Genomic DNA, 21968 nt, shown 5'->3' on the forward strand with positions numbered 1-21968 from the left:
TTTCTGGTAAATATTTCACTGCCTGGAGTTTCTTTCATCCAGCTTTGTCATTTCACACTAGCTGTTCCCTTCTAATTGAACTTTGAATTTTGTATGTAGAGGTGAGTGTTGAAACTAACACCTAAAATCCTCAACATGAGGATCTCAGCTGAAGTGTCTATTTACTACATGATAATTTACAATCCGTTCGTGATAATGAAAATTACTTAGCAACAAATGTTTTTCAGGGTCAAAAAGAAAAGCAAAAAACTGCAATAAGAAAAGTTATTTAACCCCTTCATGACCCCAGCTTTTTTCAGTTTTGCTTTTTCGTTTTTCGCTCCCCTCCTTCCCAGAGCCATAACTTTTTTATTTTTCTGTCAATATGGCCATGTGAGGGCTTATTTTTTGCAGGACAAGTTGTACTTTTGAACGACATAATTTGGTTTTAGCATGTCATGTACTACAAAACGGGAAAAAAGATTCCAAGTGCCATCAAATTGCAAAAAAAGTGCAATCCCACACTTGTTTTTTGTTTGGCTTTTTTGCTAGGTTAACTAAATGGTAAAACTGACCTGCCATTGTGATTCTCCAGGTCATTACAAGTTCATAGACACCAAACATGTCTAGGTTATTTTTTATCTAAGTGGTGAAAAAAAAATTCCAAACTTTGCTAAAAAAAAAAAATTGCTCAATTTTCCGATACCCGTAGCGATTCCACCCGCCACTATTGCGGGCACATGTCAGCTGTTCATTGCGGACAGTTCAGCAAGTTGAAGATTAAATGATCTCTAAAAGGCCTAAAGTTAAAGATGACACATTTCCTTTGTATTTTAGGCACAAAAAAGTGTATATTTTTCTTTTTACATTTTTAAAAATGCAAAAATGAAAATGGGTAGATGCAAAATTTTTGGCACCCTGCATGGTTAGTGACTAGTAGCACCCACTTATGAAAGTATCACAGCTTGTAAATGCTTTTTGTAGCTGGCCAAGAGTCTTTCAGTTCTTGATGGATTTTCACCCATTCTTCCCTGGAAAATTCTTCCAATTCTATGAGATTCCTGGGTGATCTTGCATGCACTGCTCTTTTGAGGTCTAGCCAGGGATTTTCAATGATGTCCAGATCAGGGGACTATGAGGGCCATTGTAAAACCTGCAGCTTGCACCTTTTAAGATAGTTATTGTGTTTAGGATTATTATCCATTTGTAGTAGCCAACTTTAGCTTTTTTTCAGATGGTGTTACGTTTGCATCAGGAATTAGTTGAAATTTCTTTGAGTCCATTCTTCCCTCTACCCCTGAAATACTCCCATGCCAATGGCAGGCACACAACCCCAAAGCATGATTGATACACCCCCATCATGAGATGTTTTTTTCCTGAAATTTGGTGCCCTTTTTTCTTCACACATACCTTTTGATCATTGTGGCCAAAGAGTTCTATTTTAACCTCATCAGTCCACAGGACTTGTTTCCAAAATGTATCAGGCTCGTTTAGATCTTCTTTTGCATACTTCTGCCGCAGACGTTTGTGAGGACGCAGGAGAGGTTTTCTTCTGATGACTTTTCAATGAAAATCATATTTGTGCAGGTGTCTCTGAACAGTAAAACAATGCATCACAACTAAAGATTCTGCTAAATCTTTAAGAAGGTCTTTTGCAGTCAATCGAGGGTTGCCTTTCTAGCAATCCCACCAGCATCTCTTACTGAGATTTTGCTTGGTCTTCCAGACCTTATCTTGACCTAAACTATTTATCTGCCATTTCTTAATTACATTTCGAACTTAGGAAAGGGCAACTTAAAAATGCTTTGCTGTTTTAGGCAGCTGCTTAGAAGAACCCGTGACTGCTGTTTTTTAGCATAGGGTTAGAGGAGGCTGGGTTTTTATAAAGCTGGGAAATTTGCATCACCTAGTTTAGCGAACGATGATAGAGAACAAGCCATAACAGACTAATTGAGGTCTGAAACCTTGGTCAAAGTTATCTGGGCACACAAATTTGGAAGGGTACCCAAGCTTTTGCATCTGCCCATTTTTCTTTTTGACTTTTTTAGCCCCTTAGTGACAGCCAATTTACAGCTTAATGACCAGGCCAATTGTTACAATTATGACCACTGTCAATTTATGAGGTTATAACTCTGGAACACTTTATCGGATCCCACTGATTGAGACTGTTTTTTTGTGACATATTGTACTTCATGTTGGTGGTAACATTTCTTCAATATGACTAGCGCTTATTTATGAAAAAAATGGCAATATGGCGAAAAAAATGGCAATATGGCGAAATTTTGCAACTTTCAAATTTGAATTTTTATGCCCTTAAATCAGAGATATGTCGCAAACCATTCTTAATAAATAACATTACCCACATGTATACTTTACATCAGCACAATTTTGGAAACAATATTTTTTTTGTTAGAAAGTTATAAGGGTTAAAAGTTGACTAGCGATTTCTCATTTTTACAATACCATTTTTTTTAGGGACCACATCACATTTGAAGTCACATGACAGAAAGTGTACATGACTGAAAATACCCAAAAGTTACACCATTCTAAAAACTGCAGCCCTCAAGGTGCTCAAAACCACATTCAAGAAGATAACCCTTTACTTCACAGGAACTGAAGCAATGTGGAAGAAAAAAATGAATATTTAACTTTTTTCACAAACATTTTATTTCAGAACCATTTTTTTTTTTATTTTCACAATAAAAAGAGAAAATGAACCACAAAATTAGTTGTGCAATTTGTCCTGAATACGCTGATGCCCATTATGAGGGGGTAAACCACTGTTTGGCGCACGGCAGAGTTCGGAAGGAAAGGTGCATTTTTTGGCTTTTTCAATGCAGAATTGGCTGGAATTGAGATCGGACGCCAAGTCGCGTTTGTAGAACCCCTAATGTGCCTAAACAGTGGAAATCCCCCACAAGTGACACCATTTTGGAACTAGACCCCTTAAGGAACTTATCTAGATGTGTTGAGAACTTTGAACCCCAAGTGTTTCACTTAAAGTTTATAACGCAGAGCTATGAAAATAAAAAATCTTTTCTAGCCCCCAAATTTTTTATTTTCACAAGGGTCACAGGAGAAATTGGACCGCAAACATTGTCCAATTTGTCCTGAGTACGCCGATACCCCTTATGTAGGGGTAAACCACTGTTTGGGCGCACAGCAGAGCTCGGACGGGAAGGAGCACAGTTTGACATTTTCAACGCAGAATTGAGATCGGATGCTATGTCGCGTTTGTAGAGCCCCTGATGTGCCTAAACAGTGGAAACCCCCCAATTATAACTCTAACTCCAACACACCCCTAATCCCAACCCTAACCCCAACACAACCCTAACCCCAACACAACCCTAACCCCAACACACACCCTTACCACAAATCTAACCCTAATCCCAACCGTAAGCGTAATCCAAACCCTAGCCCCATCCCTAACCCTAACTTTATCCCCTACCCTAACCCTAACTTTAGCCCAACCCTAACTTTAGCCCAACTCAGTTTAGCCCAAGCCTAACCCTAATGAAATATTGGAAATAAATATATTTTTTACTTTGATTTTTGTTCCCTAACTAAGGGGGTGATAAAGGGGGGGTTGATTTTCAATTTTTTTATTTTGATCACTGTGATAGGGCCTATCACAGTGATAAAAATGAACCAATAGGAGAAAATCTATTGTTGCCAGGTGCCGGCCGGCAGATCTCGGCGGGCGCACTGCGCATGTGCCTGCCATTTTCTTACCGGAAGAAGACACCAGCGGCCGTGGGGGAAAGCAGGAAGACCCAGGGACACCTGGATGTACCGGGGGGATCGGGGAACCCTATTTCTCTGCGGTCACATCAGAGAGAGAAATTAACCCCTTCGCAACCTTTGACGCCACGTAGGCGTCATGAAAACCCGTGCCAATCCGACCCATGACGCCTATGTGGCGTCATGGAAAGATCGCATCCCCGCAGATCGGGTGAAAGAGTTAACTCCATTTTCACCCGATCTGCAGAGACAGGGGGAGTGGTACTTCAGCCCAGGGGGGTGGCTTCACCCCCCCGTGGCTACGATCGCTCTGATTGGCTGTTTCACTTTCAACAGCCAATCAGAGCGATTTGTAAAATTTCACCTATGAAAATGGTGAAATATTACAATCCAGCCATGGCCGATGCTGCAATAGCATCTGCCATGGCTGGAGACCCCGATCTGCCCCCCCCCCACCCCACCGATCGCCCCCCCAGTCATCCTTTCTGCCCCGATCTCCTGTCCGCTCCCCTCCTCCCTCCTGTCCGCTCCCCCGGTCCTCTTGTCCGCTCCCCCGGTCCTCCGATCCCCCCCGTGTTCCGATTCCCCCCATACTTACCTAGCTTCGATGTCCCTCCCGGTGTGTGGCCGTCTTCTCCATGGGCGCCGCCATCTTGGAAAATGGCGGGCGCATGCGCAGTGCGCCCGCCGAATGCCAGCCGGCAGATTCATTACAAGTACATTTTGATCGCTGTGGTAGGTTCTATCGCAGCGATCAAAATAAAAAAAATAATAAATAAACCCCCCCCCCTTTATCACCCCCATAGGTAGGGACAATAATAAAATAAAGAAAATATTTTTTTTTCTTTTTCCACTAGGGTTAGGGTTAGAACTGGGGTTAGAACTAGGGGTAGGGGTAGGGTTAGGGTTACGGGTAGGGTTAGGGGTAGGGGTAGGGTTATGGCATGTGCACACAGAGCGGATCGGCAGCGGATTGGCAGCGGATCCGCAGCGGACTGGCCGCGGATCCGCAGCGGATTGGCCGCGGATCCGCAGCGGATTGGCCGCTGCGAATTCGAAGCAGTTTTCCATCAGGTTTACAGTACCATGTACACCTAAGGAAAACCAAATCCGCTGTGCCCATGGTGCGGAAAATTCCGTGCAGAAACGCTGCGTTGTATTTTCCGCAGCATGTCAATTCTTTGTACGGATTCCGCAGCGTTTTACACCTGTTCCTCAATAGGAATCCGCAGGTGAAATCCGCACAAAAAAACACTGGAAATCTGCTGTAAATCCGCAGGTAAAACGCAGTGCCTTTTACCTGCAGATTTTTCAAAAATCGTGCGGAAAAATCTCACACGAATCCGCAACGTGGGCACATAGCCTTAGGGTTAGGGTTGAAATTAGAGTTAGGGTTGGAATTAGGGCTAGGGTTTGAAATAGGGTTAAGATTAGGCTTATGGTTAGGGTTACGGATAGGGTTAGGGGTGTGTTGGGGTTACAGTTGTGGTTAGGGTTGGGATTAGGGTTACGGTTGGGATTAGGGTTACGGTTGGGATTAGGGTTAGGGTTGGAATTAGGGTTACGGGTGTGTTGCGGTTAGGGTTGTGGTTAGGGGTGTGTTGGGGTTAGGGTTGTGATTAGGGTTATGGCTACAGTTGGGATTAGGATTAGGGGTGTGTTGGGGTTAGTGTTGAAGTTAGAATTGAGGGGTTTCCACTGTTTAGGCACATCAGGGGTCTCCAAATGCAACATGGCGCCACCATTGATTCCAACCAATCTTGCGTTCAAAAAGTCAAATGGTGCTCCCGCCCTTCCAAGCCCCGACGTGCGCCCAAACAGTGGTTTACCCCCACATTTGGGGTACCAGCGTACTCAGGACAAACTGGGCAACAACTGTTGGGGTCCAATTTCTCCTGTTACCCTTGCAAAAATAAAAATTACTTGCTAAAACATAATTTTTGAGGAAAGAACAATTATTTTTTATTTTCACGGCTCTGCGTTATAAACTTCTGTGAAGCACTTGGGGGTTGAAAGTGCTCACCACACATCTAGATAAGTTCCTTCGGGGGTCTAGTTTCCAAAATGGAGTCACTTGTGGGGAGTTCCTACTGTTTAGGCACATCAGGGGCTCTGCAAACGCAACCTGATGCCCGCAGAGCATTCCATCAAAGTCTGCATTTCAAAACGTCACTACTTCCCTTCCGAACCCCGACGTGTGCCAAAACAGTGGTTTACCCCCACATATGGGGTATCAGCGTACTCAGGAGAAACTGGACAACAACTTTTGGGGTCCAATTTCTCCTGTTACCCTTGGGAAAATAAAAAATTGTGGGCTAAAAAATCATTTTTGAGAAAAGAAAAATTATTTTTTATTTTCATGGCTCTGCGTTATAAACTTCTGTGAAGCACTTGGGGGTTCAAAGTGCTCACCACACATCTAGATTAGTTCCTTGGGAGGTCTAGTTTCCAAAATGGGGTCACTTGTGCGGGAGCTCCAATGTTTAGGCACACAGGGGCTCTCCAAACGCGACATGGTGTCCGCTAATGATTGGAGCTAATTTTCCATTCAAAAAGCCAAATGGCGTGCCTTCCCTTCCGAGCCCTGCCGTGCGCCCAAACAGTGGTTTACCCCCACATATGGGGTATCATCGTACTCAGGACAAACTGGACAACAACATTTGGGGTCCAATTTCTCCTATTACCCTTGGGAAAATAAAAAATTCTGGGCTAAAAATCATTTTTGAGGAAAGAAAAATTTTTTTTTTATTTTCACGGCTCTGCGTTATAAACTTCTGTGAAGCATCTGGGGGTTATAAGTGCTCACTATGCATCTAGATCAGTTCCTTGGGGGGTCTAGTTTCCAAAATGGGGTCACTTGTAGGGGAGCTCCAATGTTTAGGCACACAGGGGCTCTCCAAACGCGACATGGTGTCCGCTAACGATTGGAGCTAATTTTCCATTCAAAAAGTCAAATGGCACGCCTCCCCTTCCGAGCCTTGCCGTGCACCCAAACAGTGGTTTACCCCCACATATGAGGTATCGGCATACTCAGGAGAAATTGCCCAACAAATTTTAGGATCCATTTTATCCTGTTGCCCATGTGAAAATGAAAGAATTGAGGCTAAAAGAAATTTTGTGTGAAAAAAAGTACTTTTTCATTTTTGCGGATCAATTTGTGAAGCACCTGGGGGTTTAAAGTGCTCACTATGCCTCTAGATGAGTTCCTTGGGGGGTCTAGTTTCCAAAATGGGGTCACTTGTGGAGGAGCTCCAATGTTTAGGCACACAGGGGCTTTCCAAACGCGACATGGTGTCCGCTAACGATGGAGATAATTTTTTATTCAAAAAGTCAAATGGCGCTCCTTCCCTTCCGAGCCTTACCATGTGCCCAAACAGTGGTTTACCCCCACATGTGAGGTATTGGTGCACTCAGGAGAAATTGCCCAACAAAATTTAGGATCCATTTTATCCTGTTGCCCATGTGAAAATGAAAAAATTGAGGCTAAAATAATTTTTTTGTGAAAAAAAAGTACTTTTTCATTTTTACGGATCAATTTGTGAAGCACCTGAGGGTTTAAAGTGCTCACTATGCTTCTAGATAAGTTTCTTGGGGGGTCTAGTTTCCAAAATGTGGTCACTTGTGGGGGAGCTCCAATGTTTAGGCACACGGGGGCTCTCCAAACGCGACATGGTGTCCGCTAAAGATTGGAGCCAAGTTTTCATTCAAAAAGTCAAATGGCGCTCCTTCCCTTCCGAGCCCTGCCGTGCGCCCAAACAGTGGTTTACCCCCACATATGAGGTATCAGCGTACTCAGGACAAATTGGACAACAACGTCCATGGTCCAGTTTCTCCTTTTACCCTTGGGAAAATAAAAAAATTGTTGCTAAAAGATCATTTTTGTGACTAAAAAGTTAAATGTTCATTTTTTACTTCCATGTTGCTTCTGCTGCTGTGAAACACCTGAAGGGTTAATAAACTTCTTGAATGTGGTTTTGAGCACCTTGAGGGGTGCAGTTTTTAGAATGGTGTCACTTTTGGGTATTTTCAGCCATATAGAACCCTCAAAATGACTTCAAATGTGAGGTGGTCCCTAAAAGAAATGGTTTAGTAAATTTTGTTGTAAAAATGAGAAATCACTGGTCAAATTTTAACCCTTATAACTTCCTAGCAAAAAAAAAATTGTTTCCAAAATTGTGCTGATGTAAAGTAGACATGTGGGAAACGTTATTTATTAACTATTTTGTGTAACATAACTCTCTGGTTTAGCAGAATAAAAATTCAAAATGTGAAAATTGCGAAATTTTCAAAATTTTCGCCAAATTTCCGTTTTTTTCACAAATCTCAGAAATTATCGACCTAAATTTACCACTAACATGAAGCCCAATATGTCACGAAAAAACAATCTCAGAATCGCTAGGATCCGTTGAAGCGTTCCTGAGTTATTACCTCATAAAGGGACACTGGTCAGAATTGCAAAAAACGGCAAGGTCATTAAGGCCAAAATAGGCTGGGTCATGAAGGGGTTGGTAAAAACTGACCCAAATCGCGTTCCCTGGCAGCCGAGACCCTGGAGAAAATCTGACTCTAGAAGGCGCTGTACACTTTTTCAACAGCGCAGTTAAAAGGCGTATCGGCGGTCATTAAGGGGTTAAAATGTAAAAGATGACAATATTTTTTTTTTGCCTAAAATACAAAGGAAATGTTTCATCTTTAGCTTTAGACATTTCAGAGATCATTTCATCCTCAACTTTCTTAGGCTACGTTCACATTTGCGTTGTGCGCCGCAGCGTCGGCGACACAACGCAAATGTAAACGCATGCACAACGCAGCATTTTGTGACGCATGCGTCCATTTTTGCATGGTTTTGGGCGCAGAAAAAACTGCAACTTGCTGCGTCCTCTGTGCCCTGACGCATGCACCACAGTGATGCATGCGTCACAAAACGCAAGTGCAACGCATTTCCATGCGCCCCCATGTTAAATATAGGGGCGCATGACGCATGCGGCGACGCTGCAGCGCCCGACGCTGCGGCGCAGAACGCTTATGTGAACGTAGCCTTAACTGTTCACAATAACAGTAATTTTGACCAAGTGTGCCCAAACCTTTACATTCCACTGTATGTACAGGCTCTTGTAACGAACTGGGTGGTGGAACTACTGAACCATGATCTGAGGAGAGCCTGGAAGAGCGTGACTAAGTACTTCACTAAATCCGACCTCGGATGCACGGTGGCTGACAATACCGCGATCTGAAGAGGAACGAGGGAGGCGGGACAGGTGCTATTCCAGGGCTAACCTCTGGTATGACAGTAATAGGAAAAGGCGTTCCAGCTCCATAAAATTTCAATGCTTTATTTCTCCATTAAAAGTTGATGTAACATAGTAAATCCTTGCCTTAGTACGAATGTGCTAGTACAGAGTACATGCATGTACTCTGTACTAGCACATTCGTACTAAGGCAAGGATTTACTATGATACATCAACTTTTAATGGAGAAATAAAGCATTGAAATTTTATGGAGCTGGAACGCCTTTTCCTATTACCGTCATATCAACTCATCCTGGTCCGAGATGAAGTTCCGAGCACCTGCGTAGATCGGTGAGCTGGCTGTGGCTTTTTATCTTTGCACATCTAACCTCTGGTAGATGGCACCTGACCAACAAGGGACCGAATGCAGGAACAGCCAGGGATGGTAGGCTTGGCAGGCACAGGTGGACATGACTGATGGGCTGCATGGCACAGCTGATAGTGAACAAGCAGGCTGTCATGGCTGATAAGCATGATGGCATGGCTAATAGGCAGGCAGCACTGCTGATAGACAGGCAGACATTTAGGAATTCGAGCACTGGGACCTGTCAATAGTGTTAAAACAAACTTACAACATTGAACAGGCACCTCCCATGTGGTGGAGGTGCCTTAACACTAGAAGTCCCAGAGAGGGGGTCATTTAACATTTCTACCTTTGGAACCCAGAGAGCTCGAAATTTCTGGGACTTATAGTGTTAAGTAATAAATGTTACCCAGCCATTGGCTGGGGACACTTTTTTTTTTTTTTTTTTAATCAAATTATCTTTATTGAAAGTGTAAAGAATAACAATACATACATGAGTACGGTATGTATGAGTATATCAACAATATTTTTTTTCGTACATTTCCAATAATACAAGAGACGTCCCCCAAAAAACAAGAAAACCTCCCCTTCCCCCCCCCCCCATCACGCTTACACGATCCTTATCCATGTAGTACAATGCTGTACACATTTCTATTGCCCCAATATCCTGTCTTTGATAAAATCCTGAGAAGCCAACCAAGGAAAGTCCAGCCAGCCCCCCCAGATGTTCTCATAGTGATTCATTTTACCTCTTTTAATATATGCACTCCGCTCCAGCTGGGGACACTTTAGGATGACGCACGCTGTCCCTTTAAAGCGGTGGAACCACGCACGCCCTAAGCACAGCACCCGGGGATCTGTGAGCAGTGTGCAAGCAGGTGGGCACACCTCATAATCAGACAGGCATGCAGAAATATGAGCACTAGGACCTGAGAACTAACAAAAGTGTTAAGAACAAACTTACAATGTTGAAAAGGCGCTTCCCACATGGTGGAGGCGCCTTAAATAACAAGTGTTCCCCAGCCATTGGTTGGGGACACTTTATGACAGTGGGCACTGTCCCTTTAAGACAACGGGACAGCGTGCACCCTCAGCACCATGCCTGGGGATATGCGAGTAGTGCACAGACTTTGGGCAGCCACAGGAGGATGAGGACATGCGCTGGACTGCAGTGGTGAGTATGTTGGCATCTCTGCTGGGGGAGGGAGTCAGAGTGCAGAGATGCTGGAGCCATGATGGGGACAGCAAGAGAAGGAGGTGCAGGGCCACGGCAGTGAGAGCGTCGGCGTCTCTGCCGGGAAGAGGGATGCACAGACACCAGCGTTTTCCTGCTGATTATATCCTTACCTTAATTGTAGAAATCAGTTTTGCCATTTCTGAGAAATCCAGTGTTGAAATCATATGCAATGAGCTGCAAGTGCTTTTAAGTAGGACGTTTCTCTTGCATCTCTCCTGTCCTCCCTGTTTATATCCCACCTTTTGCCTGCCTCATATGTCTGACTGACAGGTCACTCTGGTTTCAGTGATCCGCCTCCAGTGGAATTACGTAACTCTTTTGGGACTCAATGCAAATTCTCCAGATGTGCCCACAACTGTCACAGGTCTTTGGTTACAATAGTTTTTCACATGGACTATCTGGGCCCTCTAAATTCCAGGAATTGGATGCTATGACTAAGAGCACACTGCATGCTTGAAATGCATAAGATTCTCTTCTCTGTACCATGTGCTGGGATTTTTAATATTTTTTTTCCTCTGAAGATGGTGATTTTACCCATCCACTGAATTTGTTTAAGTGCTTGGTTTCTTCAGGTTTTTTTTTGCTTACTATTAGAATGGCACACGATGCTACTGTGTACGATAAGAGCTTTGTGTAGGCTGACAATATTATGATACATAGAGCTTACATCAGCAGGTGGTGCATCAGACTGGCATCACAAAGTTTGATTAGTTTGAAGAGATATGTTCATAAGTCAAGTTGTTTTTTGGTTTTTATCAATTAATGTATATTTATTAGAAATGTTATAGATACATTTATTAGACACATTTCGGCTCTTTAATTCAGATATTAAAGTCACAAAACATTGTTAGAACATTTTCTTCCAACAGGGTATAGAATTCACAGCTGTAGAAAATTATCTATTGTACCCTTGAAACTTTCCAAGCCTGTCTCCATGTTCAGAATAATGATCCGCCTAGCAGCTGTACAGTTTGTGTGCAAATTCAGAAGTACTGCCATTCACATCATATCATGCTAAGAAAACCCATTTCACAAATGTCAGCTTGAACAAGCTAGGTCTTGATTAGAATGGAGATACTGATCCGCTTCTTGTTTGTATCTTCTTAAAGGAAAGACTATCAATCCACTTGCGGTAATTAGGTGATTCATTTCTCTACTTCTAGGACATCCTAAAATAGTCTGTAAGGCTTGAAAAGATTACTCTTCAACAGACTTCTTTCTGCTTGGTAGATGTCATTTGGTGCAGTTTGTTTTTTTACTAGGTAAAGTATTTTTTAAATTTGTTTGCTTGACCAGAGAAATGATGCTGATAAGAAGGAATTATATTTGGCTGTACTTGTGGAAAGGATGTTTTAAGGTCAGTTTTGATTTTTAATGCTTTGGTGATAATTTTGTCTTGATTTTTTGTTTTGTCGTTGGCTCACATATGGTCGTGATGTGTGTACCAAATTCTAGAGGTTAACACCATGCAGTTACATGTGTCTCCATATTTTAGTTCACTGTTAATATTTGTGTTGAATTCAATCGGTTAATAAGATTGACTCTATTAAGCTAGCTATATGGACATGCAGGTCATAGGAAGCTGAATAGAATGATACCTACAATCTGATGTATTATTCTAGAGAAAGCTACCTAATCTTTTTCTTAAAATCTATGGGTCAGACACAGATCTCCATGAGAGTCCGTCTCCACGGCTTGTTTTAAAAGAAAGGGGCGTTACCAGTGTGAGACATGTAATGACTGACAGTCAGCTCTCCTGATTTCACTGCAGAGCTGGGTGTGATTACATAATGCCTGGAGTAGAGCAGACAGAAGTGTGAGTACATACACCTCACTGCAGAATTATTCCTAATTACAACAAACACTTCTCCAGGTTCCATTTCACAAGCAGCCAGTGTGTGGGGAAGGGGCAGTACAGCTGAGTGTGTAGCACTGTGAAAGAATAGCTACAACTGCAAATGTGTTTGTAATGAGACAAAGTTCAGTTCTGCTTTACTATTTTAGATATAATCACACTCATCTCTGCAGATTTTCAGTCATTTCATGTCTCATAGTGGCAATGTCTCCCTTTCATTTTAAAAATGCTCGGGAGCAGATTCTCAGAGATCTGTGTCTGGCCCATAAATGATAACAGATCATTTGCATATTAAGAAAAATGATGATTTCTCTGGAATAAGACATATAGATGGCATTGATTCTCCTAACAGATTGCCTAAACTTATCTGTTAGTCACTTTACCGAATCTGGTGCCACACGTTGTTGCTTTTTTACCACCACTCTAGATGTGTTGGCTTATCATCAGCGCTTCCAAGATACATCACTCTGGTGCTAAATTGAAACGTTATATTTTCCAGCACTTTATCCTTAAATAGCTTTGTGCCTGTCACTAGTTTACCACAACAGAGAGGAGCTCTGTCCTGCACTGATTAATAGAAGGTGAAGTGTTTCTAAGCTGTGTAAATTTATTTTCGCAGTTGAGGAGTTAATCTGCTCTGATGAGAGCTCCTGGGGCATTTAGGCTCTCAGCTGTGCACTGTTAGCCACTCCCATCTCCTATATAAACTAGGCCCTGGCTAGCACTCCTTGTCAGAGCCAACGTATGCTGCATGGCTGGAGGTTGTTGTTGGTATTTATAGGAGACGGCTTTTGGTGGGTTTATCTGTGACTGTTGCTAGGTTTTGAGTGTGTGGCGATTCCCTTTCTTCTCCTATTTTAATTGAACCCCTTCCTCCACTCCCCACTTCATTCGTCTGTTATGTGCGAGTTTATTTGTATGTTTGGTATTTTTCATTACCGTTTTTATTACCTTGTTAGTCTGGTTGGTGTATGACGTTACACTACTACTCCCCTCTTCCCTGGGTGGGGAAAGGGTACAGACTGAGGGTGGATTCAGGAGCTAAGGCAAGGTACATGGCCCTGGCATCTATACCATCAGGAGTAACCTGGGGAACAGGGCGAGCTAGGGTGCCCCTAGCGTTAGGGCAGGGAAGGAGCCTTTGTGCCCGGGACACCCGGCAACAGAGTCGTGACAGTGCCTTTGCTCTGACTGTAACTCTAAAATTCCTGTTTTTTGAATCCTGCTCTGTTTCTGGTTCCTGTGCTTGGTGTTTTTGGTGTTTCTGCCATTCGGAACTCTGCTTTCAATCTTTGCCTACTATTTCCTGTAGTGCAGCTTCCCTGGATTAGAGACTATATTTGGGATCTTTATGTGGGAATACCCAATTTCAAAGGCTGCTCACCTTTGCTTGCTTTAAGGTGAAGATAAGAGTGTGTGCCCCATGTTCCCAGTTGTCAGTCCAGTTGTTATTTTATTCATGTTCCTTTAATCCCTTTTGTTGCCGAAAAAATATAAATATTTAAGCACAAACTTTGTCATCTGCAAAATACTTGGTGACAACTACTTTGGCAGATATTATAACCAAAGCTGCCTCCAGAAATGTATTTTTTTTTTTCATTTATATTCTAGGACCGAAAGTGGGTAATGGATGTAAGAGATATAGGGCTCCCATGATCTCTGTAAATTATTAGGACGGACACAGTAGGTGGGTTTGGGCTTTGTCAGGTGGAGACTGAGCCGTATAGTACTGTGGGGGAGAGGAGAAAGCTTAGGAAATGGACAATGGCAGAAGTTGGAGGTAGACTGAAGGAGATCTATGTGGGTATTTGTGGCAGCATAAAACAAATCACTGTACTGAAGCAGTGTCCCTCAATAACATGCTGTATTTACGAAGGTTTCCAGCACTAGTGACCTCCCACTGCTATAAATTGATTTACACACATAACCAGACCTCTTATTTGATTCAGACCACTGACTATATGCTCTGAAAAACTCAGATCCCAGACCATGCCAAAAAAAGCAAATGAATATGTTACTATGTGGTAGAGAAGGATTTGAGACCACGGGAACATACGGTACTCTCGCCAGCACATCATTGCTCCCTGTTGATGTCTGTTTAGTTGTATACATTTTCTTTTTGTTACATTCAACCTTTTGTTTTTTCAACTTTATTTGTATATTACTGAAGTAAACAATATAATCAATAGATTGTCATGAAAAAACGTTAAACAGCTGAATTGGAAGCCATAGCAAGGAACGAGAGAAATAAGGCATTTTCCCTGTAGATAGTGACTTTCGCTAATAGATGCAGAGAAAGTGAAGGGAGAAAATAGATTATCAGTGTAAACAACTAGCTTACGGTAACTTTTACTTCCCTATATAATAATAACCTGAAATTCAAAGTATTTCATTTCTACTATACATTCCATTAAGACTCCAAAGTTAGGTTTTATCTTCAGTACAACATGGTTATATGCACAAAGGACACTGGCGGATACCATCACAAATATGTGTCTGTACTCCGCCTGCTACTGAAAGCTGTGTTTTATGTTCTATATCCCCTATGTAAAGTATTGTAGAATGAGCATGTAATCCTTATGTAAAGGGTGTAATCTTGGCCTGAACCAGAATAAAAGTACGGTATCTAATTTTTACTTTCCTAAATGAGGTAGGACATACACAAAGAGTGATTAGGCTCAGCGCTCTGGTGGCAAGTGATAGCAGCAATATACTGTAATACACTGCTATCGCATTCTATCTCTCAGAGCCTTTCAAAAGATTGTCTGACCTGGAGCCAATTGTGTTTGCCTGTAAGTTTCACATTCTAATTGTATTTCAACTTCTGCTACAATCAATATCATCTGCAAGTGTCATGAGCAGGTAACCACCTACGGGAAATAGATATTTCATAATCCTAATATTTTGATCCTGTTCCAAAAATGAATGGTCAAATATGCCTTCTAAAACAAATAGACAAGGATTTCTTTTTTTCATATATATTTTTTCATATTTGTATTAAAGGTAGTAATGTTAAATAGGCTGGTATAACTGGTTGTGGTATAAAAGGTACTGTATAGCTGAAGTTCACACTGTGTGGCTATGTGTTGGTACTCTTTTAGCGGACAAACATTGACACTAGTCTGATACTCTTCAGGATATGTATGCACTGTATATAATGGTAATGTAAAAGAATGTTGTGAATGGACGGTTTATTATTATTATGGCTCTAAATATTGATTTATGGTGGAATAAATATGGACATTACTAAGGAAAGGCACATTGCCGACCTTTACTGTTTAGGAAACATCCATTTGTTCATTTGTGTCCTGTGTGTCCAGTTAAGCTTGCAACCTGCCATAATCATTGGCCGAACAAGCCCAGAAATCCAAAGGGTCAGGTGTGTGAATCTGAACTGATGGTAGACTGATCCTGTCGATATATAAGTGGATCGACTGACATCTACTATATAATTGTCTAAGGGTCACTTCCGTCTGTCTGTCCCGGAAATCCCGCCTTGCTGATTGGTCGCGGCCTGACTGCCGTGACCAATCAGCAACGGGCACAGTCTGGCCGAGAATTAGTCCCTCCCTACTTCCATCCAGTCAGTGCCCAGCGCCCGCTCCATATTCCTCTCCAATCAGCGCTCACACAGGGTTAATGACCGCGTTAACAGACCGCGTTATGCCGCAGCTAACGCACTCCGTTACCGCTGCTATTAACTCTGTGTGACCCACTTTTTACTTTTCATTCTGCCTATGCATGCAATATATTACATGGCTGTGCAATATACTACGTGGCTGTGCAATATACTACGTGGCTGAGCAATATACTACGTCACTGGGCAATATACTACGTGGCTGTGCTATATACTACGTGGGCTGTGCTACATACTACGTGGCGGGGCAATAAACTACGTGGCTGGGCAGTATACTACAATTTGAACCTCGCTTCGCTAATTGCTCGCGGCCAGCCGGCCGAATCCTGTGTGTAAATTGCATTATTCTGAAAACTTTGTAAATAAACTACATACAGATTCTAGAATACCCGATGTGTTAGAATCAGGCCACCATCTAGTTAAACTAATAAGTATCAGGGGCCCTAACAGGCACAACAAAATTAGGGCTTGACCAGGCACAGCAGCTGTTTTAAAACTCACATACTGTATATCCATGTGTGAGAACCATTTTATTCCAGATACCGTTGTTCCTTTTTTGTCATTTTTTGTTATTGTCACTTTGTTCTAGGCACATGGGAACAGATTCTCCACCAGATCAAGAAGAGGTGATTGTAGTGCTCAGTAACTTCAACAGCAAGATTATTAAAGTTCACGTGAGTAGGCAACAGCTACTTTAAGCCTATCTATATATGTGTACCCATTCTTCTGAAATCCATAAGGATGTGTAGACAGGTAGCATAGACAAGCAGACTTTTTCTTTATGCTTAGTGTTTCTTGAAATCTACCGTAAGTTGAAGGCTCTCATTAATCAAAGCTCTCTTAAGAGCAAAACTGTGTTAACTGCACACTGCACATTGCAAACAACCAAATTAGCATTTGTTAAAATACTTTTGCAAAAATGATAGCTGAACTGTTGTGATGTGAAAACCAGTTTTTAGATAGTTTCACAAGTTGGACGGCACAGAACGTTAAAGGCTATGGACACACCTGTCATCAAAACAATATATTTGTGAATAACTTTAGTTAAAAAAAAAAGTTGCTCTTGCTTTCAGGCTGCAGCTTTATTTGCTTTATTCACTTCAGACCCCATGATATTCAGTTCTCAACCTGATTTTAGTTTTAAAATGGTTTGTGCGCAAGTTCAGACCAGTAGATGATGGATATGAGTTCCTTGCACTCATGATGCTGCTAACTTCATCATGGATCAGCACAGCTTTATATCTGTGTTGATTTTGACTTCTTTATCTCATGTACTTTTATCCACTGCCCTGACAGACAATGTTGCTGTAGAATATGAGATGGACTTGCATGTGCTTTCTTCCCTCTCTACACTGTGATACAGTGCAATCTGTTCCCTGAAGACTTGGATGCTTTCTTCCTTTTCTGCACTCTTATTTGCATTTACAAATTCCCTTCTTTCTTTAATTTTGGAAGAATTAATGCAGGGGGATGGGGTAGTATAGAGAGTCAAGACATCTGTGAAGATTGTGCTGTCCGGTCTATGTACCAAACAGCAGTACAGCTAACTTTAATAAATAATTGCAAGTCATAACAACAAAATTATAGGTCCGGTATTAAAGGGTATCTGAGAGCAGATTTTTGCTATGTAATATGACAGCTTACCGGGGGGTGGCCGTGATGATGCAAGTTCCCAGAAGTGTGGGGTGATGCTGTGGTCCCAGGTGGTGTTAGGCAGTGTGAGGCTGCTGTGGGCACTGGGCTTTCACAAAATGTCTGGAGTTCCCGCACTTACCATCCTTTTCAATGCAGTAGACTTTGGCAAAATGTCCGGAGGTGGCACATGCGCAAATTCAGATCTCTTAGCTGTACTACCCAGGGACAGGGCTCTTAGCCCTACTAATCAAAACATCTCTCTGGGCCCTACTACCCAGGACAGCTTTCTTATAGCTCTACTAACCAGAGACATCTCTTTACAGCCCCTGGCCAGTCCAAGCATTGCAGTCTCATACTCATGCTCGTTCTGTGTTGCATGGAGTTTTGCATAAGCCCTTAGAATTACATGAGGCCCTTTGAAGGCAACAATAATGCTGATGTGGCCCTTGGTGAAAATGAGTTTGATACCTCTGTTCTGGACAAATCCATGTTTTTCTTGTATGTAAATGATCTGTTAATAACAGTGGGCCAGACACTGATTTGCATAAGAGTCTGCCTCCAGAGCTTATCTTTAATAAGAGACCAGTACCAGTGTGAGACACATGACTAACAACGTACAGTAGAACTGACCTTTGTCTCCTTGCAAACACGTTTGCTGCAGCTCTCACAGCTCTGCTGTATTGCAGCACTGGCTGCCTGTGAGATGAACCTGCAGACAGGTTAAAAGCTTTACTTTATCCATTATAATCACACACAGATCTGCAGTCAGATCAGGGGTAGTAGAGAGCGATCTTCACACTTACCACAAATTATGTTTGATATGGGCAGTGCTGCAATACTTTAACAATCGGCCAGCCCAGGACAAAGCGATGACTAGGGCTTGGATAGGACTTATTATAGGTATAAATTGCTTTAAATTGTAGCAAATTCTGCATTTTTATCTCCCATCTGCCAGCATCTGCTTTATAAATACACAGTTAAAAAAATAAATAAATAATGGAAGGAAACTCAACATTTGAAGAGAGACAGGTCTTCACACAATAGTTGAAAGGAATCCAGTTGTCTATGCGGAAAGTCATCTTCAGCTCTCCTGTGCTATGTTTATTCTGCACAGGCTGAATTACCCCATGAAGCTCTGCAAGTTTTAATGTCATTGAATTACCTTCTAGATCAGGGGTCCCCAACCTGTAGCTCGGGAGCCACATGTAGCTCGCGGTCCCATGAATTGTGGCTCGCGGCTGTCTATCAGCTTGGTGCATTAGCTCCAGTTCTAGCAAACAGGAATGAAGAGCACATCTGAAAATGGTGAATTTTGTGAGTAGCCCTGCACCGAAGAGCAGATCTTGGGGATTTTGAGATGATTTAAGTATGGTACGCTGGAGGCAAGATGACACCACCTGTCAGAGGAGGTGTTTGAAGCCGGATGTGGCAGTGTCTTGGTAGTGCTTTATAGGAGAATACTGAATGGGGGTATTGTAGGAACCCCGGATCTTTGTATACTGCTTTGGCGTGATTTTTGTGGAAAAGCTTTGGTTACCATTATGCCTGTAATGGGGGCTTTGGTTGCCACTATTGTGAGGGGGGCGGGAGCTGAATGTGACTCGCGACCCTCTCTCAAGGCTGAATGTGGCTCGCGACCCTCTGTCAGAGCTGAATGTGGCTCTCAAGGTCAGAAACGTTGGGGACCTCTGTTCTAGACACAAAGGAAAAAACAAAACACAATAAAACCATCATAGGATTTTTGTTTTTTAACATTCTGGTAAGGTCAATAGTAGTCTAGGAAATCTTGTGAGAGCTTAAACATCGCAATAGTAAAGTGGGTTTCTGCAAATTCCATTTCCATATGGAAAGCGATGGTTGACGGTTTTTATTCTGCTGTGCAGGTGCAGAAAAAGCCGGATCAAGTTCATGCCGATCTCCTGAGCAGTGCTCCAGAAGAGAACACAGGGCTGTGGGAGTCCATTATGAGGTATTCAGATCTGCCCTTCTCGATAAGTGAAACTAACAGAACCAATATGTAATCGGCATAGCATTGGGTAACATTAAAACGTTTCACTATATATTTTTGTTAAAGCAGTTTAGTCTTGTTTGTGTTTTTATCTTTTTGTTGAAGGGTTTTTCAAAGGAATTTGTCAACAGGTATTAGCTACCTCATCTGAGTAGCATGATATATGGCCAGAGACCCTGATTCCAGTGATATGTCACTTACTAAGCTGCTTTCTGTTGATTTGATAGAACCACTGATTTATCTACTGCTGGTCTAGCAGTTTTCTTAATGCTGAGCTCTATACAGGGTGTCCCTAAAGTCTGGACATGCAGGAATTCTCATTAGCTATGATTTTAAATAATATAACTTTATGAACTTTAATAGAATATCTCAAAGCACATCAACCTTTGCATTGAACATGATGGAAATAATTTTGAAGAAGTTACTTAATAGTCCAAGTTCTAAAATGTTGAGTTCTTGAAAATGTGTATTTTTGCCTGTGGGTTCAGATTTTAGGGACACCCTGTGTAATCCCACCCACACCACTGATTGACAGCTTTCAGTGTGCACTATGCATAGGCAGAAAGCTGCCAATCAGTGGATGGGGCTCGGTTGGACTACTTGACGGCAGGTTTACTAGTCCTCTACTGATATTCTCCTGCTAATAAAAGTTATTTTGTATAAACTACACTAAGCAGCCCAGTAAGTGACACAACGAGGTCTCTGATCCTACAATATGCTGCATTCGCAAACAACTGAGATGGGATACCAGGTGTTGGACTCACACGCATTTGATAGTAATGACCAACTTTAAGGATAGATCATCAAAATTAAAGTCTTTGACACTTTTTATCAGAATTAGAAAATGTAGGGTACATTGTCAATATCAGATAAGTGGAGGCAGGGCCAGCGTTTGGCACAGGCAGACCAGGCAGACGCCTTGGGCACCCACCTACAAGGGGGCCCCCTGCATCTGCAACTCCTGTATGAAGTGCCCAGAGGGTTTTCAGCAGTGAATAATGCTGTGCATTGCTTTGTAGTCTCAGAGCGTCTCTCCCAAACCCCCCTTGAGACCCCCTCAGTGCAGTGATTTACTGACTGTGGTCCCGGAGCTCTGTGCTGATCGCTGTAGGATCAGGTTTCACAGTCACATACAGCAGCCATCAGCATAGGCTCTGACCACAGTCACTGAATCATTGCTTGTAATCTGACAGGGCGACCTGCTGTCACTACTGTCTGGATGACACAAGACAGGAATATTGTCTGCTGAATCAGGGCATTTATTATATAGAAATAAATGAATTCCCACGTGAAATAATAAGGGTAAACCATACACATATATAGTACAGGTGTGCATAGGAATCAGCGTTTTTGGTGCATTTTTTTTGCAGCCAAAACATGCTCTCTTGGCAGTAAAAACACTGCTTTCAAAGCACCCATTTTTTAGGGTATGTGCAGACGACCCGGAAATGGCAGCACTTTGGACGCAGCGGACATGTGCTGCGTCCAAAGTGCTGCCATGTTTTGAACACAGGTGATTCTGCGTGTGTTCATTGATCTGTGCGGAATCCCTGCGTCCTATACATTGCACGGGAGAGATTTCTCTAGTGGAGACTCGTGTCTATGCCAGATAAATGGACATGCTGCAGCCTGGACAGACGCGCCCCATGTCCGTCTCTGCGGGTGAGGTGCGGGTGTCAGTGCAGGCATAGTAGAGATGGAATTTCTTGAAAACCCATACACTATACTGTAACATCTGATGGTGCACAAGTACACAGCAGCCGACCTGCAGCATTTTCTGATTGTGGACACATACCCTTAGGCAGGCTTCATACTGGCGTTTTAAACGGCCGAGTGCAATGTGATAAAAAATCGCATTGCACTCGGACCAATGTTCAGCTATGGGGCAGCTCCCAGCAGCCGACTTTTTGTCGGCCGTTTTCCTCGGTTTGAGACAATCGCAGCATGCTGCGATTGTCTCGGACCGAGGAAAACTCTCGGCTCACTCACACCCATATAAGCCTATAGGTGCGAGTGAGACAACGCACATCATTTGGATATCATCCGAGTGATGTGCGTTATAAGCGGACCCCAGCAATGGAGGAGATGGAGAAATACATTTCTCCGCCTCCTCTGCAGCTGTGCTCCGATCCTCCCTGGGCGAGAGAATCTGAGCACAGACGCATGACACTCGGCTCCTGCTCTGCTGCGAGCAGGAGCCGAGTGTCATTAGCATATCGCATCCGATGATCTCGCATCGGATGCAATACGCCAGTGTGACGCCGGCCTTAGAGCTTTTGCTGTT

The 21968-nt window shown here is 42.7% G+C and overlaps 1 protein-coding gene across 1 annotated transcript in view; it reads left to right on the top strand.

The window, feature by feature from the left end:
* The window catches only part of UGGT2 (UDP-glucose glycoprotein glucosyltransferase 2), a 459065-nt gene that overhangs the window by 340745 nt on the left and 96352 nt on the right, over nt 1-21968 (top strand). The window contains exons 30-31 of the mRNA XM_077297152.1: nt 16631-16715; nt 19560-19645. Coding sequence (XP_077153267.1) covers nt 16631-16715; nt 19560-19645 — 171 coding nt within the window. The remainder of the gene's footprint in view (nt 1-16630; nt 16716-19559; nt 19646-21968) is intronic.

Source organism: Ranitomeya variabilis, chromosome 3, assembly GCF_051348905.1.
Source record: "Ranitomeya variabilis isolate aRanVar5 chromosome 3, aRanVar5.hap1, whole genome shotgun sequence".
Taxonomy (NCBI): domain Eukaryota; kingdom Metazoa; phylum Chordata; class Amphibia; order Anura; family Dendrobatidae; genus Ranitomeya; species Ranitomeya variabilis.